Source organism: Entelurus aequoreus, linkage group LG01 (assembly GCF_033978785.1).
Source record: "Entelurus aequoreus isolate RoL-2023_Sb linkage group LG01, RoL_Eaeq_v1.1, whole genome shotgun sequence".
NCBI classification, from domain to species: Eukaryota; Metazoa; Chordata; class Actinopteri; order Syngnathiformes; family Syngnathidae; genus Entelurus; species Entelurus aequoreus.
Genome location: NC_084731.1, coordinates 35,516,510 through 35,537,419, shown reverse-complemented (window position 1 = coordinate 35,537,419; position 20,910 = coordinate 35,516,510). Strand labels below are relative to the sequence as shown.

The window sequence follows — 20,910 nt, the reverse complement described above, 5'->3', positions numbered from 1 at the left end:
TGCACGTCACAGCTCCAGAGGTGCTCGCTCAGAAGCCGTACAGCAAAGCAGTGGATTGTTGGTCCATTGGAGTCATTTCTTACATTTTGTGAGTCCATATTTCTATTAAATATTAACCATCAAGCATATGAATGCTAACATCTCTTATGTCTTACTCTGTATATGTCTTACTTACAAGTATGCTAGCATGTCTTACACAGCCTTTGGAGCATCGCCCACAGGAGGCGCTAACATGTCATTTAGAAATGTAAAATATATTGGGTATCTATCTATTTGTTAATATATTTCAATGACACACTTTCAGATTGTGCGGCTATCCTCCGTTTTACGACGAGAACGACGCCAAGTTGTTTGAGCAGATCCTGAAAGCGGAATATGAATTTGACTCTCCTTACTGGGACGACATCTCTGATTCAGGTAGAACTGAAATCCATAATCAAATGTGTTGATGATCATAAGTATAATACGTTTCTTTTGTAGCCAAAGACTTCATCTGCCACATGATGGAGAAAGATCCTGAGAAGAGATCCTTGTGTGAGCTGGCACTGCAGCATCCATGGTAGTAAAGTGATAAAGTACTACTCGTCTTACGTACAGGAAATATTACATGATAACTTTAAAATACTGAAGTACACGTCTTACGTGCAGAAAATATTTCATGGTAACTTTGAAGCACTAAAGTACATGTCTTACATACAGGAAATATTACATGATAACTTTCAACAAGAAATTTTACATGATAACTTTAAAATACTGAAGTACACATCTTGCGTATAGGAAATATTACATGATAACTTTTAAGTATTAAAGTATATAGTAGGTCTTACATATGCTCCAATGGGCTCACCACTCATAGAGGGTGGGGGCATTGAAGTCGGGCGCAGTGTGAGCTGGGCGACAGTCGAAGGCAGGGCACTTGGGAGTCCAATTCTCGGCTACACAGGGGAGCTCTTGGGACATCACCTTGCTGGAGGGGAAGCAGCCTGAGCTGGTGTGTGAGGTAGAAGTTCCGGTTGGATCAAGTCGGACTCATTTCAACGCACAGCAAAGGTTTTGGAAGGGGACTGGACTCTAGAGTTGCAAGCAGTGAGAGGTGACGGGCTGGGGGTGGCAAAACGTATGTCCCTGCGGCTCAAAGCCTGTACGTAGACTTTCCCCCATTACACAAGAGGGTAGCTTCCCTCTGCCTTCGGTGGGGGAACGGGTCCTGACTGTTGTTTGTGCTTTCGCACCAAACAGCAGCTCAGAGTACCCACCCTTTTTGGATTACCTCGAGGGAGTACTGGAGAGTGCTCCCCCAGTTGATTCCCTTGTTTTGCTGGGGGACTTCAACGCTCACATTGGCAACGACAGTGAAATCTGGAGAGGCCTAATTGGTAGGAATGGAAGCCCTCATCTCAACCAGAGTGGTGTTTTGTTACTGGACATTTGTGCTCGTCACAGATTGTCCATAACAAACACAATGTTCAAACACAAGGGTGTCCATATGTGCAGTTGGCACCAGGACACCCTAGGCCACAGTTCCATGATCAACTTTGTTGTTGTATCATGGGATTTGCGGTCTCATGTTTTGGACACTCGGGTGAAGAGAGGGGCGGAGCTTTCAACCAATCACCTGGTGGTGAGTTGGCTCCAATGGTGGGGAGGATGCCGGTCAGACCCGCCAGGCCCAAATGCAGAATGAGGGTCTACTGGGAACATCTAGCAGAGTCTCCCGTCATTTTCAGTTCCCACCTCCGGAAGAACTTTGACTATGTCACGAGGGGGGCGCTGGACATTGAGTCCGAGTGGATTATGTTCCGTACCTCTATTGTTGAGGCAGCCAATTGTAGCTGTGACCACAAAGGTGGTTGGTGCCTATCGTGGCGGAAAACACAGAACCCAGTGGTCGACACCAGCGGTGAGGGATGCTGTCAAGCTGAAGAAGGCGTCTTAACGGGTAATTTTGGCTCAAGGGACCCCATAGGCAGCGGACAGACACTGATAGGCCAAGGGGCGCATGGCTTTGGCAGTCGCAGAGGCAAAAACTCAGACGTGGTTGGAGTTTGGGGAAGCCATGGAAAATGACTTCCGGACGGCTTTGAAGAGATTCTGGACCACCATCCGCCGCCTCAGGAGGGGGAAGCAGTTCACTGTCAACACCATGTATAGTGGGGACGGTGTGCTGCTGACCTTGACTTGGGATGTTGTGGATCGGTGGAGGGAATACTTCGAAGACCTCCTGAATCCCACCTACACGTCTTCCTATAAGTGCCTGGGGAATCTGTGGTGGGCTCTCCTATTTCTGGGGCTGAGGTTTCCGAAGTAGTTAGAGAGCTCATTGGTGGCAGGGCTTTGAGGGTGGATGAGATCCACCCGTAGTCACTAAGGCTGTAGATGCCGTGGGGCTGTCTTGGTTGACGAGACTCTGCCACATTACGTGGAAGTACTACTCGTCTTACGTACAATAAATATTGTATGATAACTTTAAAATACTGAAGTACACGTCTTACGTACAGAAAAATATTACTTGATAACTTTCAAGTACTGAAATACACGTCATTCGTACAGCAAATATTACATGATAACTTTCAAGTATTGAAGTATGTGTCTTATGTACAGAAAATATTACATGATAACTTATATCTAACTTTGTAACTCTGATTTGACAGTCTAAGATAAATAATTTATATTTGTGAAGAACAAAAGTGTGTCTCAATACACGTAGTACATGTAGAATGCTGCAGGAATTATCAATAGTGCTACAGTACATAGTAAAACTACAGTACTGCATGTGTAGAATTTGTGGGACACAGCTCTGAACAATACAGAATGTATTGCATGTAGTACTGCAGAATGAATGAGAGTTCTACAGTATATTACTTCTACTACAGTACTTATACTAGAGTACTTATACTACAGTACGTGATGTGTAGGATCTCTGGTGACACAGCTCTGAACAACACATAATGTAGTGCATGTAGTACTGCAGAATGAATGAGAGAACTACAGTATATTACTTATACTACAGTACTTATACTACAGTACTTGATGTGTAGGATCTGTGGTGACACAGCTTTGGACAAGAACATCCACGAGTCCGTCAGCGCTCAAATCAAGAAGAACTTTGCCAAAAGCAAATGGAAGGTTAGTGAAATAACGATTTAAGTGAAGGACAGGAATGAATAAAAATAATAATAATAATTTGTATTTCAATGATTTTATGGGTGTGCTGCAGCAAGCGTTCAACGCCACAGCAGTAGTGCGTCACATGCGCAGGTTGCAGCTGGGGACCAGCGTGGAAACGTCGAGTCAGATCACTTCCAGCAACGCCTGTCATGGACGTCTGCTGCCTGAGGACGACGAGGACGACTTGGAGAACGGAGAGGAAGAGAGATGTAAGTTTGCCAAATCAACATTTTTTATTGTAAGAATCACTGGTACTGTCCATCATGTTTTGTTTTTGTACCGATTATATAATGACTAAAAATCACAAATACGTTATACAGATAAGTACAACACGTAATACGATTGAGAAAAAATGATCTGAATAAAAATGTTTCTGTAACATTTAAAACTGCAAGGCCGAAAACCAACATTGAATGTCCGTGACCTTAGATCCCTCAGGCGGTACTGCATTAAAAAGCGACATCAGTGTGTAAAGGATATCACCACATGGACTCAGGAACACTTTAGAAAACCACTGTCAGTAACTACAGTTTGTTGCTGCATCTGTAAATGCAAGTTAAAACTGTACTATGCAAAGCCAGAGCCATTTATCAACAACACCCAGAAACGCTGCTGGCTTCACTGGGCCCGAGCTCATCTAAGATGGACTGATGCAAAGTGGAAAAGTGTTCAATGGTCTGACGAGTTCACATTTCAAATTGTTTTTGGAAACTGTGGACGTTGTGTCCTCCGGAACAAAGAGGAAAAGAACCATCCGGATTGTTATAGGCGCAAAGTTGAAAAGGCAGCATCTGTGATGGTATGGGGGTGTATTAGTGCCCAAGGCATGGGTAACTTACACATCTGTGAAGGCGCCATTAATGCTGAAAGATACATACAGGTTTTGGAGCAACATATGTTGCCATCCAAGCAACGTTATCATGGACGCCCCTGCTTATTTCAGCAAGACAATGCCAAGCCACGTGTTACAACAGCGTGGCTTCGTAGTAAAAGAGTGCGGGTACTAGACTGGCCTGCCTGTAGTCCAGACCGGTCTCCCATTGAAAATGTGTGGCGCAATATGAAGCCTAAAATACGACAACGTAGTCCAGGGCTGTTGAACAACTTATGTTGTACATCAAGCAAGAATGGGAAAGAATTCCACCTGAAAAGCTTCAAAAATTGTTTTCCTCAGTTCCCAAACGTTTACTGAGTGTTGTTGAAAGGAAAGGCCATGTAACACAGTGGTAAAAATGCCCCTGTGCCAACTTTTTTGCAATATGTTGCTGCCAGTTAAGGATTATTTGCAAAAAAAATAGGTTTCTCAGTTCGAACATTAAGTATCTTGTCTCTGCAGTCTATTCAATTGAATATAAGTTGAAAAGGATTTGCAAATCATTGTATTCTGTTTTTATTTACAAATTACACATCATGCCAACTTCACTGGTTTTGGGGTTTGTATTTTACAATATAATAACCTTTAATAACTGTTAATATTTCAAAAGTACTATAGAGAAATAAAACATGACTTAATAAAAATATATTGATACACCTGCTCAGTGGTTAGAGTGTCTGCCCTGAGATCGGTAGGTCGTGAGTTCAAACCCCGGCCGAGTCATACCAAAGACTATAAAAATGGGACCCATTACCTCCCTGATTGGCACTCAGCATCAAGGGTTGGAGTTGGGGGTTAAATCACCAAAAATGATTCCCGGACGTGGCCACCGCTACTGCTCACTGCTCCCCTCACCTCCCAGGGGGTGAGGGTGATGGGTCAAATGCAGAGGATAACCTCACCACACCTAGTGTGTGTGTGACTATCGTTGGTACTTTAACTTTAAAATAATTAAATAAATGATTCTCACGCGATCCGTGAATATGATCATGTGCTGATTCAGCACAATAATAACGAAATATGCCAGTAACATGTTGACGTGTCCCGCAGTGTCTCGCTACAGCGAAGGTCGGCGTGGGAGCGCAGACGGCAGCACGGACCGAGACAGCCTGCGGAGCTGCACTTACTGCTGCAGGCCGGCCAGTCGCATCTGAGGCGACGTCACTTCCTTTACGAACTGTTCTATTTCTGAATGACGACATCAAGGCCCTCTGAGCACCAGGAGCCCCTCGGCCCAGTCTGGCTCGGAACGGCTCCGCCCCGCCTCAAACCTTCCCCCGCAGTCTTGGTCAGACTGGGTCGGCGCCGAGCGCTTCTGAGCTGCAACGAGCGTTCATGCTGGGAAACATCAAATATGAAGGAATATTTTTATGGACTTATGGATGTTCTGGTCCAACGAGAGGCTCCCACTGACATCCCCCGCCATCTCCCATGGGATCTCAGTGCGAGCGCTCGGCGACTTCGTGACGTGCAAACCTTTTTATTGTGGAAGTTGGTTTCCTGTTTGCATGACCTAATGAAACATGTTTACATGAATGATGATCATATTCACATGAATATTGTTGCCGTCATCATATAACACACATGGATATTGTTGCTATGATTACGTTGTATTTACGATGATGTGCCGTCATAATATATAATGTGAAGTGACGTTGACAAAGAAATCACAGCACATTTCTCACATCATCCATTTTTTTGGTGCGGACAAAAGTATCGGGACGCTTTCGTCAGAGGTCACGGAGAGACGCCGTTTTAGTTCAACTCCTCGTTGTTTTGTTTGCATTGCATCTCAGTGCGCACACATGAGCCATTTCAAACAAAAATGAGAAAACGTTCAAACGTTACATCTTAAAGGCCTACTGAAACCCACTACTACCGACCACACAGTCTGATAGTTTGTATATCAATGATGAAATCTTAACATTGCAACACATGCCAATACGGCCGGGTTAACTTATAAAGTGCAATTTTAAATTTCCCGCTAAACTTCCGGTTGAAAACGTCTATGTATGATGACGTATGCGCGTGACGTCAATCGTTGAAATGGAAGTATTCGGACGCCATTAAATCCAATGCAAAAAGCTCTGTTTTCATTTCAAAATTACACAGTATTCTGGACAACTGTGTTGGTGAATCTTTTGCAATTTGTTTAATGAACAATGAAGACTGCAAAGAAGAATGTTGTAGGTGGGATTGGTGTATTAGCGGCTGGCTGCAGCAACACAAACAGGAGGACTTTGAGGTGGATAGCAGACGCGCTATCCGACGCTAGCCGCCGACCGCATCGGTGATAGGGTGAAGTCCTTCGTCGCACCGTCGATCGCTGGAACGCAGGTGAGCATGGGTGTTGATGAGCAGATGAGGGCTGGCTGGCGTAGGTGGATAGCTAATGTTTTTAGCATAGCTCTGTGAGGTCCCGTTGCTAAGTTAGCTTCAATGGCGTCGTTAGCAACAGCATTGTTAAGCTTCGCCAGGCTGGAAAGCATTAACCGTGTATTTACAGGTCCATGGTTTAATAGTATTGTTGATTTTCTGTCTATCCTTCCAGTCAGGGGCTTATTTCTTTTGTTTCTGTATGCAGTTAAGCCCGATGCTATCACGTTAGCTCCGTAGCTAGAGTGTTTTGCCGATGTAAAGTCACTGTGAATGTCCATTTCGCGTTCTCGACTCTCATTTTCAAGAGGATATAGTATCCGAGGTGGTTTAAAATACAAATCCGTGATCCACAATAGAAAAAGGAGAGAGTGTGGAATCCAATGAGCCAGCTTGTACCTAAGTTACGGTCAGAGCGAAAAAAGATGCGTCCTGCACTGCACTCTAGTCCTTCACTCTGACGTTCCTCATCCACGAATCTTTCATTCTGGCTCAAATTAATGGGGTAATCGTCGCTTTCTCGGTCCGAATCGCTCTTGCTGCATTGAAAACAATGGGGAAATGTGAGACGCCTTTCAACCTTTGACGTCACTCTACTTTCGGTACAGGCAAGGCTTCTTTTATCAGCGACCAAAAGTTGCAAATTTTAACGTCGATGTTCTCTACTAAATCCTTTCAGCAAAAAAATGGCAATATCGCGAAATGATCAAGTATGACACATAGAATGGATCTGCTATCCCCGTTTAAATAAAACAAATTCATTTCAGTAGGCCTTTAAAGCCACAAACTTCTAATATACCGAATTTTTTGGAATATAAATCACTCCGGAGTATAAATCGCACCGGCCGAAAATGCATAATAAAGAAGGAAAAAAACATATATAAGTCGCACTAGAGTATAAGTCACAATTTTTGGGGAAATTTATTTGATAAAATCCAACACCAAGAATAGACATTTGAAAGGCAATTTAAAATAAATAAAGAATACTGAACAACAGGCTGAATAAGTGTACGTTATATGACGCATAAATAACGAACTGAGAACGTGCCTGGTATGTTAACGTAACATATTATGGTAAGAGTCATTCAAATAACTATAACATATAGAACATGTTATACGTTTACCAAACAATTTGTCACTCCTAATCGCTAAATCCCATGAAATCTTCTTCCTCTGTGTCGCTTCTAAACAACTCTGCCAACTCCAAAGGTAGACAATGCGTCGCTTCCTCTTCTATCTTATTTGATATTTTACGGTAATGTGTTAATAATTTCACACATAAGTCGCTCCAGAGTATAAATTGCACCCCCGGCCAAACTATGAAAAAAACTGTGATTTATAATCCGAAAAATATGGTACTGCTTTGGAATCTGTGTCATGTTTTGCTTCTGATGAATGAAAGAAGAAAACAACGTGTCAAAATAATGCTAATACGATCATTTTGATATAATAATAATGCAGGAGAGTTGTGTGTGTGTGGGGGTGTGGGGGGGGGGGGGGTGCACAAAAATCAATTTGGTAACACTTCAGTATGTGGAACATATTACCTCCCTGCTTGGCACTCAGCATCAAGGGTTGGAATTGGGGGTTGAATCACCAAAAATGATTCCCGGGCGCGGCCACCGCTGCTGCTCACGGCTCCCCTCACCTCCCAGGGGGTGATCAAGGGTGATGGGTCAAATGCAGGGAATAATTTCGCCACACCTAGTGTGTGTGTGACAATCATTGGTACTTTGACATTTAATATTCACCATTAATTAGTTGCTTATGAAAGTAACAAAGACTTAATTTAGAGTTATTTGGACACTAGGGCTGCGATGAGGTGGCGACTTGTCCAGGGTGTACCCCGCCTTCCGCTCGATTGTAGCTGAGATAGGCTCCAGCGCCCCTCGCGACCCCGAAGGGAATAAACGGTAGAAAATGGATGGACGGATGTACACTAGGGGAACATATAAGGGTTAGGGTTACTAATAAGCAATAATTCTGAGGTTATTGAGGGAAGACTCTCAGTTAATGGCTTACTTGTTGTAAAATAAGGCCATGCAGAATAAGGCATTAGTAAGTACTTAATAATGACTTATTAAGAGCCAATATGTTACTAACTTGCATGTTAATAAGCAACTAATGAATGGTGAATATGTTTCCCATACTAAAGTGTTACCATCAATTCACATCCCAATCGTGATTCTTATTCTTCTCGATTCTAAACCGATTTATAATTTTCCCCAAAAAAACCAAAAGAAAATTTAAGATTTTTTTTTTTTTTAATAAGAACCCATTTTTACATAGACATTTTTAAGCTGCAGCATGTTTTGAAAAAGTTTCATTATAATTATTATACCAAATAATACAATGCAAGAATCGATTCTCAATTGAATCATTACCCCAGGAATCGGATTGAACCGTTAGGTGCCCAAAGATTCCCACCCCTACAATATTCCACCGCTGCAGCTTCTGTGTCAAAAGGCAAAAAAAAGTAAATCAATTATTCTTTATTGCCGCTATTTTGTGGGTTTGTATGCAAAAAAAAAAATGGGGTTCACTTTAACACTGCCTGCTTTTGTCCTTGTGCTTTTTCCTTGTCACTGTCAAGTAAGAACTCCTCTGACATGACTAATGTTGCACCTTTAAAGCCAGTGTTTTTCAACCTTTTTTGAGCCAGGGCACCTTTCTTTCATTGAAAAAATCCGGAGGCACACTACCAGACTTAGACTTAGATTCCTTTTTATTGTCATTCAAATTTGAACTTTACAGTGCAGATAAGAACGAAATTTTGTTACATAGCAGAAATCATTAAAAAACGAAACTCGGTTGACGGTAAAAAGTCATTGTCGCAATTGTTGGATATGACTTTAAACCATAACCAACCATGCATCACTATAGGTCTTGTCTCAAAGTAGTTTTTTGCTGTTTTCCTATGTTTTGTGTTTTAGTTCTTGTCTTGCGCTCTTATTTTGGTGGCTTTTTCCTGTTTTGTTGATGTTTTCCTGTAGCAGTTTCATGTCTTCCTTAAACGCTATTCTCCGCACTTGCTTTGTTTTAGCAATCAAGAATATTTAAGTTGCTTTTATCCTTCTTTGTGGGGACATTGTTGATTGTCATGTCATGTTCGGATGTACTTTGTAGATGCCGTCTGCTGCTCCCACACGCTGCAAGTCTTTGCTGTCGTCCAGCATTCTGTTTTTGTTTACTTTGCAGCCAGTTCAGTTTTAGTTTCGTTTTGCATAGCCTTCCCTAAGCTTCAATGCCTTTTCTTAGCGGCACTCGCCTTTTGTTTATTTTTGCTTTACCTGCATGCTGCCTCCTGCTGTCGTCTGCATATTACCATCGTCGTCTTTCCCGACATCTACAAAGAAATTAGCTACCGGCTGCCACCTACTGATATGGAAGAGTATTACACGGTTACTCTGCCGAGCTCTCGACAGCACAGACAGTCAACAACAACACATCATTTGCAGACTATAACTACTGGTTTTCAAAAAATATTTTTAACCCAAATAGGTGAAATTAGATAATAGTTACTTTGCCGAGCTCTAGACAGTGCAGACACTCAACAACGGCACATTATTTGTGGATTATAACTACTGGTTTGCAAAAAATACTTTTAACCCAAATATGTGAAATTACATAATCTCCCACGGCACACTAGACTGTATCTCACGGCGCACAGTGGTTGAAAAACACTGCTTTAAAGGATCAAGCAGAGATTGTTCATAGATTAATGCCAGATTCATCAGAGCCGTAACATTCCTGTGTGTGAGGAATTTATAAGGCACTTTTCTGCTCGGGTGATTGCAGGATGTTTTGCTGCCGTGTAAAAGTACACACAGTGGTAGTAACGTCCTGGTAGCTGCTTCATGTACATCCTACCACATTTGATCATATTTCATCTGGCACGCTTGGATCTTCTGTTTTGCAGGAAGGGGAAAAGTAGGTTAAAAAAAGAAAAGAAAAGGTCTTTTAGTCACTTCATCATCGCATGAAGTCGCTTCCGTGTCGGAAAAAAAGAATCCAAGCTGCTTCAAAGTAGAAGAAAGCAATTGTGGAAAATATGCAAACTTGTGTGTGAAGGGCTCATTTATTGTCAAATATCATCAGCACTTTGATAAATATGAAGATGATTGTCCATCCCGCTGTGTTTCCACCGTCACATCACGTCCAAATGCATCAAAGGACTCACTTGTATGATAAGTATAAATATATATTGTATATCCTCCTTTTTGTAAAGCTACAAGCGTACGGATGCAATGCATCGCGGCTTACATGAAGATTTGGATCCACGAAGGCGGCAAATGAAATAAATCTTCCTTGTCTATGCATTCCTGTCACGTCCTTTATTCGTTTGACTGATTTTGATTCAGTGTCCATTTCAAATGTGTGGAAATCAGCACCTGAGGAGGTTCAGCTGGTCACAACATACAAGGCCTTCACACAAAAATGGAGAATGTGGCTGCCAGCACTAAAAGATGAGCCTGTTTTGATGCTATGATAAATGTTATGTTGTGATGTTGTATTTTATTTGTGGTCCCCAGAGGAGTGATGCACAGGCCCACTTTGTGGACACGCCCTGGCATCACCCAACCACTGCCCCGCTGCCTTGTGGGTTAGTCTGGGAAGACAAAAGGCTAGGGGAGCACACCCTGAGAGAAAAGCAAGCGCTGGTAGGCGCACCATAGGCGGTCCTCCGACAGACCGGAGCTCCGGCAGCCTCCTGTAGCTGTGAGGAGGTGCCGGTCGTCCTGGGTTTCCCTTGCCACCCGGATACAGCTCCCCACAGCGAAGAAGTGACGTTGGAGTCTGTGCGTCTGCCTCGTCGAAAAAGTGGAGTGGGCGGATGATGGTTGCATAGAAGCTCCACAACGGTCACAAAGGCGGAAGAAGGCTGCAGCAAAGATGGGCCCCCAATTGTCTTGGTCTCCATGCCATTGGACCCTGGCCTTCTCTTTGCCAAGGACAGTGTGGTGGCTATCTGTTCACCAGTCTCCCCACTTTAAAAGATTCCACGCACAGGCGTTCTCCTGAAGGCAATCCCACCAACAGGAGGACAATCATACTCGCCGACGACGACAATTATATTTTTTATTATATCGTATATGTATTGTGTGCTTTTTGTCTTTTTCTCTCTTTTTCTTTGAAATTGCAATTTTTTGGAAACAGCTAATGGCTAACAAGAAAACTCAAAACAAAAGAGCTAGGAGAAAGCAAACTACAAATAGCTAACAGGAACAGCTTACCGCTATGACGACAGGTACAAGGACAAGTAGTAGCACGACAGGTAGTAGCTGTAACGATATCTACACAACAGGTAGGAATGACACTACAATAATCCAGCACAGACTGGATGGGAAGGCAGGTTCAAATAGCAGCTGGCTGATTGACACCAGGTGTGGCCAGGTGCCAATCAGCCACAGCTGAGGGGACACAGCACTCAGGGAGACAAACAGGAAACTGAACCAAAATAAGAGTGCTGACAGGAAATAAAATAAACACAGTGAAAAAACTAAAACTTGACCAAACTGTCAGGGACAAGCCTGACACTTTTACATCATGGCCAGGGGACTACAGATGAAAACTAGCCTTCCGGCTAATTCTGGCTTTTTGAACCATGTGTTTTTTATGAAATTGCATTGTCCCCTTTGAAATGAACTCATCTTAAATGACGACCTGACAAGACAAAAACAATAAGCAGGATTCTGACACAACAATGCAGCCAATAAGAAAAGACAAAGACGTGAAAACGAGGTACGAAGATAGGAACCAGAGGGAGAAGCAACACAACAATCGTCAAGTCGACTAAAATGTTTCTTTAAATAAGCGGAATGATGGGGGAGTTGAAATCAATCAAATCAATCAACGTGTTTCCTTGTTTTAGTCTCACTGGTGCACTACTGCGCTGCACCAGATGTTTATTCAGTTCCCAAATACAAGCTTAATTGTTCGTACCTACCATGAAACAACGTTGCCCATTGAAATGAATTACAATCAAAACATCACCATTTCAACATGTGTCAAGCCTTTTACAAATACAAGCTAACTTTTAAACCAGAAATATAGGATGAAAAACAAAACAATAGAATGTAGTACAAACAATTACAGTTGTTTTTATGAAGTAATGTAATACAAATGTAATACAATATCTTCTCCCAGCTGTTTCTCCGTCAAACACACCATCAGCAGCGTTGCCATATTTTCATTGGTAAATGTTAAAGGCCTACTGAAATGAAATATTTTTATTTAAACGGGGATAGCAGATCCATTCTATGTGTCATACTTGATCATTTCGCGATATTGCCATATTTTTGCTGAAAGGATTTAGTAGAGAACAACGACGATAAAGTTCGCAACTTTTGGTCGCTGATAAAAAAAAGCCTTGCCTGTACCGGAAGTAGCGTGACGTCACAGGTTGAAAGGCTCCTCACATTTCCCCATTGTTAACACCAGCAGCGAGAGCGATTCGGACCGAGAAAGCGACGATTACCCCATTAATTTGAGTGAGGATGAAAGATTTGTGGATGAGGAACGTGAAAGTGAAGGACTAGAGTGCAGTGCAGGACGTATATTTTTTCGCTCTGACCGTAACTTAGGTGCAAGGGTTCATTGGATTCCACACTTTCTCCTTTTTCTATTGTGGATCACGGATTTGTATTTTAAACCACCTCGGATACTATCCTCTTGAAAATGAGAGTCGAGAACGTGAAATGGACATTCACAGTGACTTTTATCTCCACGACAATACATCGGCGAAGCACTTTAGCTACGGAGCTAACGTGATAGCATCGGGCTTAACTGCAGATAGAAACAAAAGAAATAAACCCCTGACTGGAATGATAGACAGAAAATCAACAATACTATTAAACCATGGACCTGTAACTACACGGTTAATGCTTTCCAGCCTGGCGAAGCTTAACAATGCTGTTGCTAACGACGCCATTGAAGCTAACTTAACTACGGGACCTCACAGAGCTATGCTAAAAACATTAGCTATCCACCTACGCCAGCCAGCCCTCATCTGCTCATCAACACCCGTGCTCACCTGCGTTCCAGAGATCGACGGAGCGACGAAGGACTTCACCCGATCATTGATGCGGTCGGCGGCTAGCGTCGGATAGCGCGTCTGCTATCCAAGTCAAAGTCCTCCTGGTTGTGTTGCTGCAGCCAGCCGCTTATACACCGATCCCACCTACAGCTTTCTTCTTTGCAGTCTTCATTGTTCATTAAACAAATTGCAAAAGATTCACCAACACAGATGTCCAGAATACTGTGGAATTTTGCGATGAAAACAGAGCTTTTTGTTTTGGATACAATGTGTCCGGATACTTCCGTTCCAACCATTGACGTCACGCGCATACGTCATCATACATAGACGTTTTCAACCGGAAGTTTCACAGGAAATTTAAAATTGCACTTTATAAGTTAACCCGGCCGTATTGGCATGTGTTGCAATGTTAAGATTTCATCATTGATATATAAACTATCAGACTGTGTGGTCGGTAGTAGTGGGTTTCAGTAGGCCTTTAAGATATTATTAGCCGGCGTTATCGACTCGTTCTGCTTCAGTACGGTGCAGACTGGCAGTGCTCCACTCCAACTGCTTCACCAAGTTGGCTAGCTACATGCTCTGTCATGTTTTTGATGATTTATTTCTTTAATTCAATGAATATCATCATTTTCCTTTTCTTTGCACTGATGTCCTTCACAATCACTTTCTTCTTCCCATGGTTGGAAAATCTAAGTTTTGTCCATTTCCAGCTATAAGTTAATGCTATTGAGTAAGGCCGCACAACACTACGCCAACTAATGGTGGGGAGGCTTGTATCATCCATTTTTGCACAAAGCATAACAATTCACCGAGAGTCTTCCAAAAAACTGGTAGGCTGGGACATTTGCATCCTGAGGTACTATTTTTACAAAGTACTTTTAATACTTGATGCTGTGCAAAGTACATTTACAACAATAAATATATTAAATAAAATACCTATTATTATTAGATGTACCTAATATGGTGGCCAGTGGGTGTCTTAAAATAATACAGCAGTTATATAAAGTATGGCCAGAAAATAGTTTTTTAGAGTGACTGCACTGCTCCCTGCTGGCCAACTGCAGAACAACATGTCCATAAATATAAATGCTAATATTCTTACATGACATAAAGTATAAATATTATCAAATATAAATATAATATTACCAATACTGGAATTGTATTTATTTTTCAACGTTTTCATCATTATTTATTATTCCACATTCTTAGTTCCTTCACTTCCTGTCTTTAATCCTTTTTTAAATGTTACCATAAGAAAAGAAAGGACAATCAGTAATTGGGGAGATGAAATAAGATGTGCATCTTCCTACTCTTTTTCAGACGTGTTGTATTGTAGTACAAGTACATCAAATTATAAGTATTGTAGTAAATAAAGTTGGTATGGTATTGTATGGTACACTTATTGTGGTGCATGTACACAGAAGTGCAAATACATTGCAGTACAAGTATTATACTACTAATATAATACTTGGCTCGGTTGATAGAGCGGCCGTGCCAGTAACTTGAGCGTTCCAGGTTCGAGCCCCGCTTCCGCCATCCGAGTCACTGCCGTTGTGTCCTTGGGCAAGACACTTTACCCATCTGCTCCCAGTGTCACCCACACTGATTTAAATGTAACTTAGATATTGGGTTTCACTATGTAAAGCGCTTTGAGTCATGAGAGAAAAGTGCTATATAAATATAATTCACTTCACTTCAAGTACATTGTAGTACAGCTATTGTCATACAAGTACATTCAAGTACAAGTACAAGAATACTGAAGTACAAGTATGGTAGTACAAGAATTGTATAACAAGTACATTGAAGTACAATAACATTGCAGTACAAGTATTGGAGTACATGTACAAGCATTATTGTAATACAAGTATTGCAGTTGAAGTACACTGACATACAAGTTTGCATGTTCTCCCTGTGACTGCGTGGGTTCCCTCCGGGTACTCCGGCTTCCTCCCACCTCCAAAGACATGCACCTGGGGATAGGTTGATTGGCAACACTAAATTGGCCCTAGTGTGTGAATGTGAGTGTGAATGTTGTCTGTCTATCTGTGTTGGCCCTGCGATGAGGTGGGGACTTGTCCAGGGTGTACCCCGCCTTCCACCTGAATGCAGCTGGAATAGGCTCCAGCACAGTAGCACACCCACGACCCCGAGAGGGACAAGCGGTAGAAAAGGGCTGGATGGATATTGTCAGGCGTGTCACTGACAGTTTGGGTTTTCCTGTGTTCAGAATCGGCAGGCATAAATAGTAGCCTGATTGGCAATTGCAACCAGGTCTGCCAGGCTGCCAATCAGGGACAGGTGAGGGAAACAAGACATGCAGAAAATGGAACCAAAATAAGAGTGCTGACAGAAAATAAACACAAACAGAGAAAAACTCAAACATAACCAAACAATTGTATTGTTGATAATAGAGGTAATTATTGTTATTATTCATTATCAATAGTGCTATTTCTATTGGTATTTGTATTGCTCCATTTGTAGTGTAAAAATGTTCATTGTTATTTCTGTGTTATTTATTTCACTAACTGCTTCTTTGCTATCACATTTTGTATCATATTTGTACATATTGTATTTGCTGATGCTGTTCTGTTGTTGTTATTGTTGTTGTTGTTGTCCCTCTGTCTTATCCCCCTCTTGTCCCCACAATGTCCCCCTATGTCTTCTTTTTTTTTCACTTTCTATCCTCTCGTGCTCCGGCCCGGCTGTGCAAGCCATGAATATAAATCAATTCAATAAAGTCAAATACAAATAAGGCAACACAAGAAGAATAATTATGTAGAACAGGGATGGGCAAACTACGGCCCGGGAGCCACGTCCAGCCCGGGTTTTTTTTTTTTATATACAAACCCTGTTTCCATATGAGTTGGGAAATTGTGTTAAATGTAAATATAAACGGAATACAATGATTTGCAAATCTTTTTCAACCCACATTCAGTTGAATATGCTACATAGACAACATATTTGATGTTCAAACTGATAAACATTAACTTTAGAATTTGATGCCAGCAACACGTGACAAAGAAGTTGGGAAAGGTGGCAATAAATACTGATACAATTAAAGAATGCTCATCAAACTTATTTGGAACATCCCACAGGTGAACAGGCAAATTGGGAACAGGTGGGTGCCATGATTGGGTATAAAAGTAGATTCCATGAAATGCTCAGTCATTCACAAACAAGGATGGGGCGAGCGTCACCACTTTGTCAACAAATGCGTGAGCAAATTGTTGAACAGTTTAAGAAAAACCTTTCTCAACCAGCTATTGCAAGGAATTTAGGGATTTCACCATCTACGGTCCGTAATATCATCAAAGGGTTCAGAGAATCTGGAGAAATCACTGCACGTAAGCAACTAAGCCCGTGACCTTCAATCCCTCAGGCTGTACTGAATCGACAAGCGACATCAGTGTGTAAAGGATATCACCACATGGGCTCAGGAACACTTCAGAAACCCACTGTCAGTAACTACAGTTGGTCGCTACATCTGTAAGTGTAAGTTAAAACTCTCCTATGCAAGGCAAAAACTGTTTATCAACAACACCCAGAAACTCCGTCGGCACCGCTGGGCCTGAGCTCATCTAAGATGGACTGATACAAAGTGGAAAAGTGTTCTGTGGTCTGACGAGTCCACATTTCAAATTGTTTTTGGAAACTGTGGACGTCGTGTCCTCCGGACCAAAGAGGAAAAGGACCACCCGGATTGTTATAGGTGCAAAAGTGAAAAGCCAGCATCTGTGATGGTATGGGGGTGTATTAGTGTCCAAGACATTGGTAACTTACACATCTGTGAAGGCGCCATTAATGCTGAAAGGTACATACAGGTTTTGGAGCAACATATGTTGCCATCCAAGCAACGTTACCATGGACGCCCCTGCTTATTTCAGCAAGACAATGCCAAGCCACGTGTTACATCAACGTGGCTTCATAGTAAAAGAGTGCGGGTACTAGACTGGCCTGCCTGTAGTCCAGACCTGTCTCCCATTGAAAATGTGTGGCGCATTATGAAGCCTAAAATACCACAACGGAGACCCCCGGACTGTTGAACAACTTAAGTTGTACATCAAGCAAGAATGGGAAAGAATTCCACCTGAGAAGCTTCAAAAATGTGTCTCCTCAGTTCCCAAACGTTTACTGAGTGTTGTTAAAAGGAAAGGCCATGTAACACAGTGGTGAACATGCCCTTTCCCAACTACTTTGGCAGCCATGAAATTCTAAGTTAATTATTATTTGCAAAAAAAAAATAAAGTTTATGAGTTTGAACATCAAATATCTTGTCTTTGTAGTGCATTCAATTGAATATGGGTTGAAAAGGATTTGCAAATCATTGTATTCTGTTTATATTTACATCTAACACAATTTCCCAACTCATATGGAAACGGGGTTTGTATTAGAACAAAATCAGGCAAAGATCTGTTTTGACAATTGTCACAATAAAACTGATACTAGACTTTGGCGCGTTGGCAAAAAAATGGTGATCAACAACACTGCTGCCACTGAAAGAGACTGTAAGTGTTAACCCTTTAATACCGTTTTTGTTTTTATTTGATGTCCTGATACGATATTGTTGAAAATAAATGTATAGCCCATGTTTGGGAAGTCTACTCCTAGTTCCAACAGATATGATATGCTTTCAAATGCATCATGCGTTCACCCAGCCCGTCTGTCAAGTTTCAGATGCAAATGTGACCCCTGAGCCAAAAAGTTTGCCCACTTCTGATCTCGAAGAGGGTTCTAATACAACATTTTCACTTCAGATACGATAACGATATTGGAGTCTTGAGTATTGGGCGATAGCGATATTGATACGATATCAGCAGGAATCAAACAAAATTGTTCTATTTAGGGGACGGCATGGCGCTGTTGGGAGAGTGGCCGTGCCAGCAACCTGAGGGTTCCTGGTTCAATCCCCACCTTCTACCAACCTTGTCACATCCGTTGTGTCCTTGAGCAAGACATATCACCCTTGCTCCTGATGGGTCGTGGTCAGCGCCTTGCATGGCATGCTCCCGCCATCAGTGTGTGAATGTGTGTGTGAATGGGTGAATGTGGAAATAGTGTCAAAGCGCTTTGAGTACCTTGAAGGTAGAAAAGCGCTATACAAGTATAACCCATTTACCATTTTGTGTATTATTTGCATTATTGTGTAAAAAGTAGGGTTGTCCCGATACCAAACTGTCTTTGGATACTTTTCAAAATAAAAGGGACCACAAAAACATTGAATTGTCTTTATTTTAACAGAAACTCTTATGATACATTAAAAATATGTTTCTTATTGCAATCAAAGAACAATGTTGTCATTAAATAACATTGTGAACGTACTAGACAACTTATTTTTTAGAAGTAAGTAAGCAAACGGGTTACAAAGGATCTTAATTTGGCTGCTGACATTAGCAGTAACATATTGTGTCATTTTCCATTTTATTATTTTGTTAAAATTCTGAGGGACAGGCGCTAGAAAACGGATTATTAATCTACCTGTTCATTTACTGTTAATATCTGCTTATTTTCTGATTTAACAGGTTCTTTCTACCCTTCTGTTAACATGTACTGTAGTAAGTACTTATTCTTCTGTTGTTTGGATACTATACATGAGTTTTGGGCGATACTACGCATTTGGGAATCGATCCAATACCAAGTAGTTACAGCAGACCTGGGTATTCTGCGGCCCGCGGGCCGCATCCGGCCCTTTGTGCGTCCCTGTCCGGCCCGCGTGAGGCCAATTATAAATTACAAAATAAATTTTAAAAAGTATCTATGTCGAGTGTGCAATACAACGGTGCTGCTTTTGTTTTGAAAATCGTTATTTGTATTACTTCCGTGTGGATGTATGCGTGATTGTGAGTGAATGTGAACAACTGCAATTACAAAATAAAGTTGAAAAAACATCTATGTCCTGCGCGCAATACAACTGTGCTGCTTTTATTTTGAAAAGTATTATTTATGGGCGTGTGTCCGTGTGTAACCTGCGAGTGAAGGTGCACATGAAGCGACAAGTGATGCACGGTTTACACCCGAGACGCCAAAAAGAGAAAAGTTGATGAGGAATGCCGTGTTTTCAACAACACATGAACTGCAAAGCAACGTCCCCTCACCTAAGGTGCGTGCCTGCGCAATTGCGCACTGCTCAAGCGTCCGCTGCGCGCAGCAAGTATATATGCCGCGCACCAAATCAAATCCCATCTGAATTCTAAACAAAATAAACATATTTATTCTATGGAATTTTGCAATGCAACTTTGAGTGACAGTGACAACAAGCGGCCCTAACGGTGTTCGTCAACACCGTTCAATTGAACACCGTTCAATTATTGTAACGTCTATCGAGATGCTTCGAGGACAGGAATTATATCGATCACTTTATTGAACAAAACTGTTTATATTCGGACATAACCACACCCAAAACATGAGTAAAACAATTCTATCTCGAAAAACTAGTCATTTTCTGCCGTACAAACCAGGCCAAAACCAACTTGTCATCTGTCACCAACACGCATAGCACTAAACCACTGGTGCGTTTAAGGCCACACAAAAAGTCGGACAACTCAAACACCACACAAAGTTACACTATGACTCCTCAGTCATACGTGTGCTTATTTTACTGTCATTTATTATTAATGTTAATTTATATATATTAGTCATGGAATGCTGTTACACACTATGTTGAAGTATTACTATTATTATTATTATTATTATTATTTATCTTACGGTATATATCAAAAATAATATTGAGCAAAATTTAATTGAAATATTGTCGATGTGGCCCTCCAGCAGTGCTCGGGTAGCTCATGCGGCCCCCGGTAAAAATTAATTGCCCACCCCTGAGTTACAGGGTCATACATTGGTCATAATTAAAGTCCCTGGACATATTTCCTGAGTTTATAAACAATAAAAAAAGACAAACAATTTTGTGATAATAAAAAACATCGATGTAATCATTGTAGTATTGACTAGATACGGCTCTTTTACTTCGTATCGTTACAATCGATATTTGTGTCGATCCAGCCATTTGTTTACATTCAGGAGAGCTAGCTTGCTGTTAGCGGTGAGCTCATACGGTGTGTAATGGAGCATGTTTAGCTATTCCTCATCCTGCAGGGATGATACTTGAAAGGAACATACTTTATTTGTCGCTATGGAGGTGAGGATTAGTAGTTTAGAAGTAGCTAAAACACCATGTGGACAGACGTTAGCTGCGAGCTAGCTATTAGCTAGCTATGATTTAAAGCCCCGACAGCAGAACTGCACTTGAGTGTTTATAGCTCCACCTTGATCATTAGTTTTAAAGCCAAAATATGTCCATTCTCCCTCTTCTGTTTCCACACTGTTTCTGCTTGCAAGTGCTGTGTGCATGTGTTGAGTCGCAACATGAGTCTCTGTATACTGTACAACCCTAGTGGAATTTTTTTAAAGGTTTGATAAAGTGCAATCAGTCAAACAGAGAACAATGGTAAGTATG

General features: G+C 41.6%; 1 protein-coding gene across 2 annotated transcripts in view; it reads left to right on the top strand.

Annotated features, from left to right (window-relative positions):
* Positions 1–7,891, top strand: part of camk1a (calcium/calmodulin-dependent protein kinase Ia) — a 46,818-nt gene extending 38,927 nt beyond the window's left edge. For both annotated transcript variants that reach the window (XM_062066050.1, XM_062066134.1), the window contains 6 exons: positions 13–88; positions 305–417; positions 481–559; positions 3,039–3,126; positions 3,218–3,377; positions 5,093–7,891. In XM_062066050.1, coding sequence (XP_061922034.1) covers positions 13–88; positions 305–417; positions 481–559; positions 3,039–3,126; positions 3,218–3,377; positions 5,093–5,196 — 620 coding nt within the window. In that variant the 3' untranslated portion in view covers positions 5,197–7,891. The remainder of the gene's footprint in view (positions 1–12; positions 89–304; positions 418–480; positions 560–3,038; positions 3,127–3,217; positions 3,378–5,092) is intronic.
* The last annotated feature ends 13,019 nt before the right edge of the window (positions 7,892–20,910 follow it).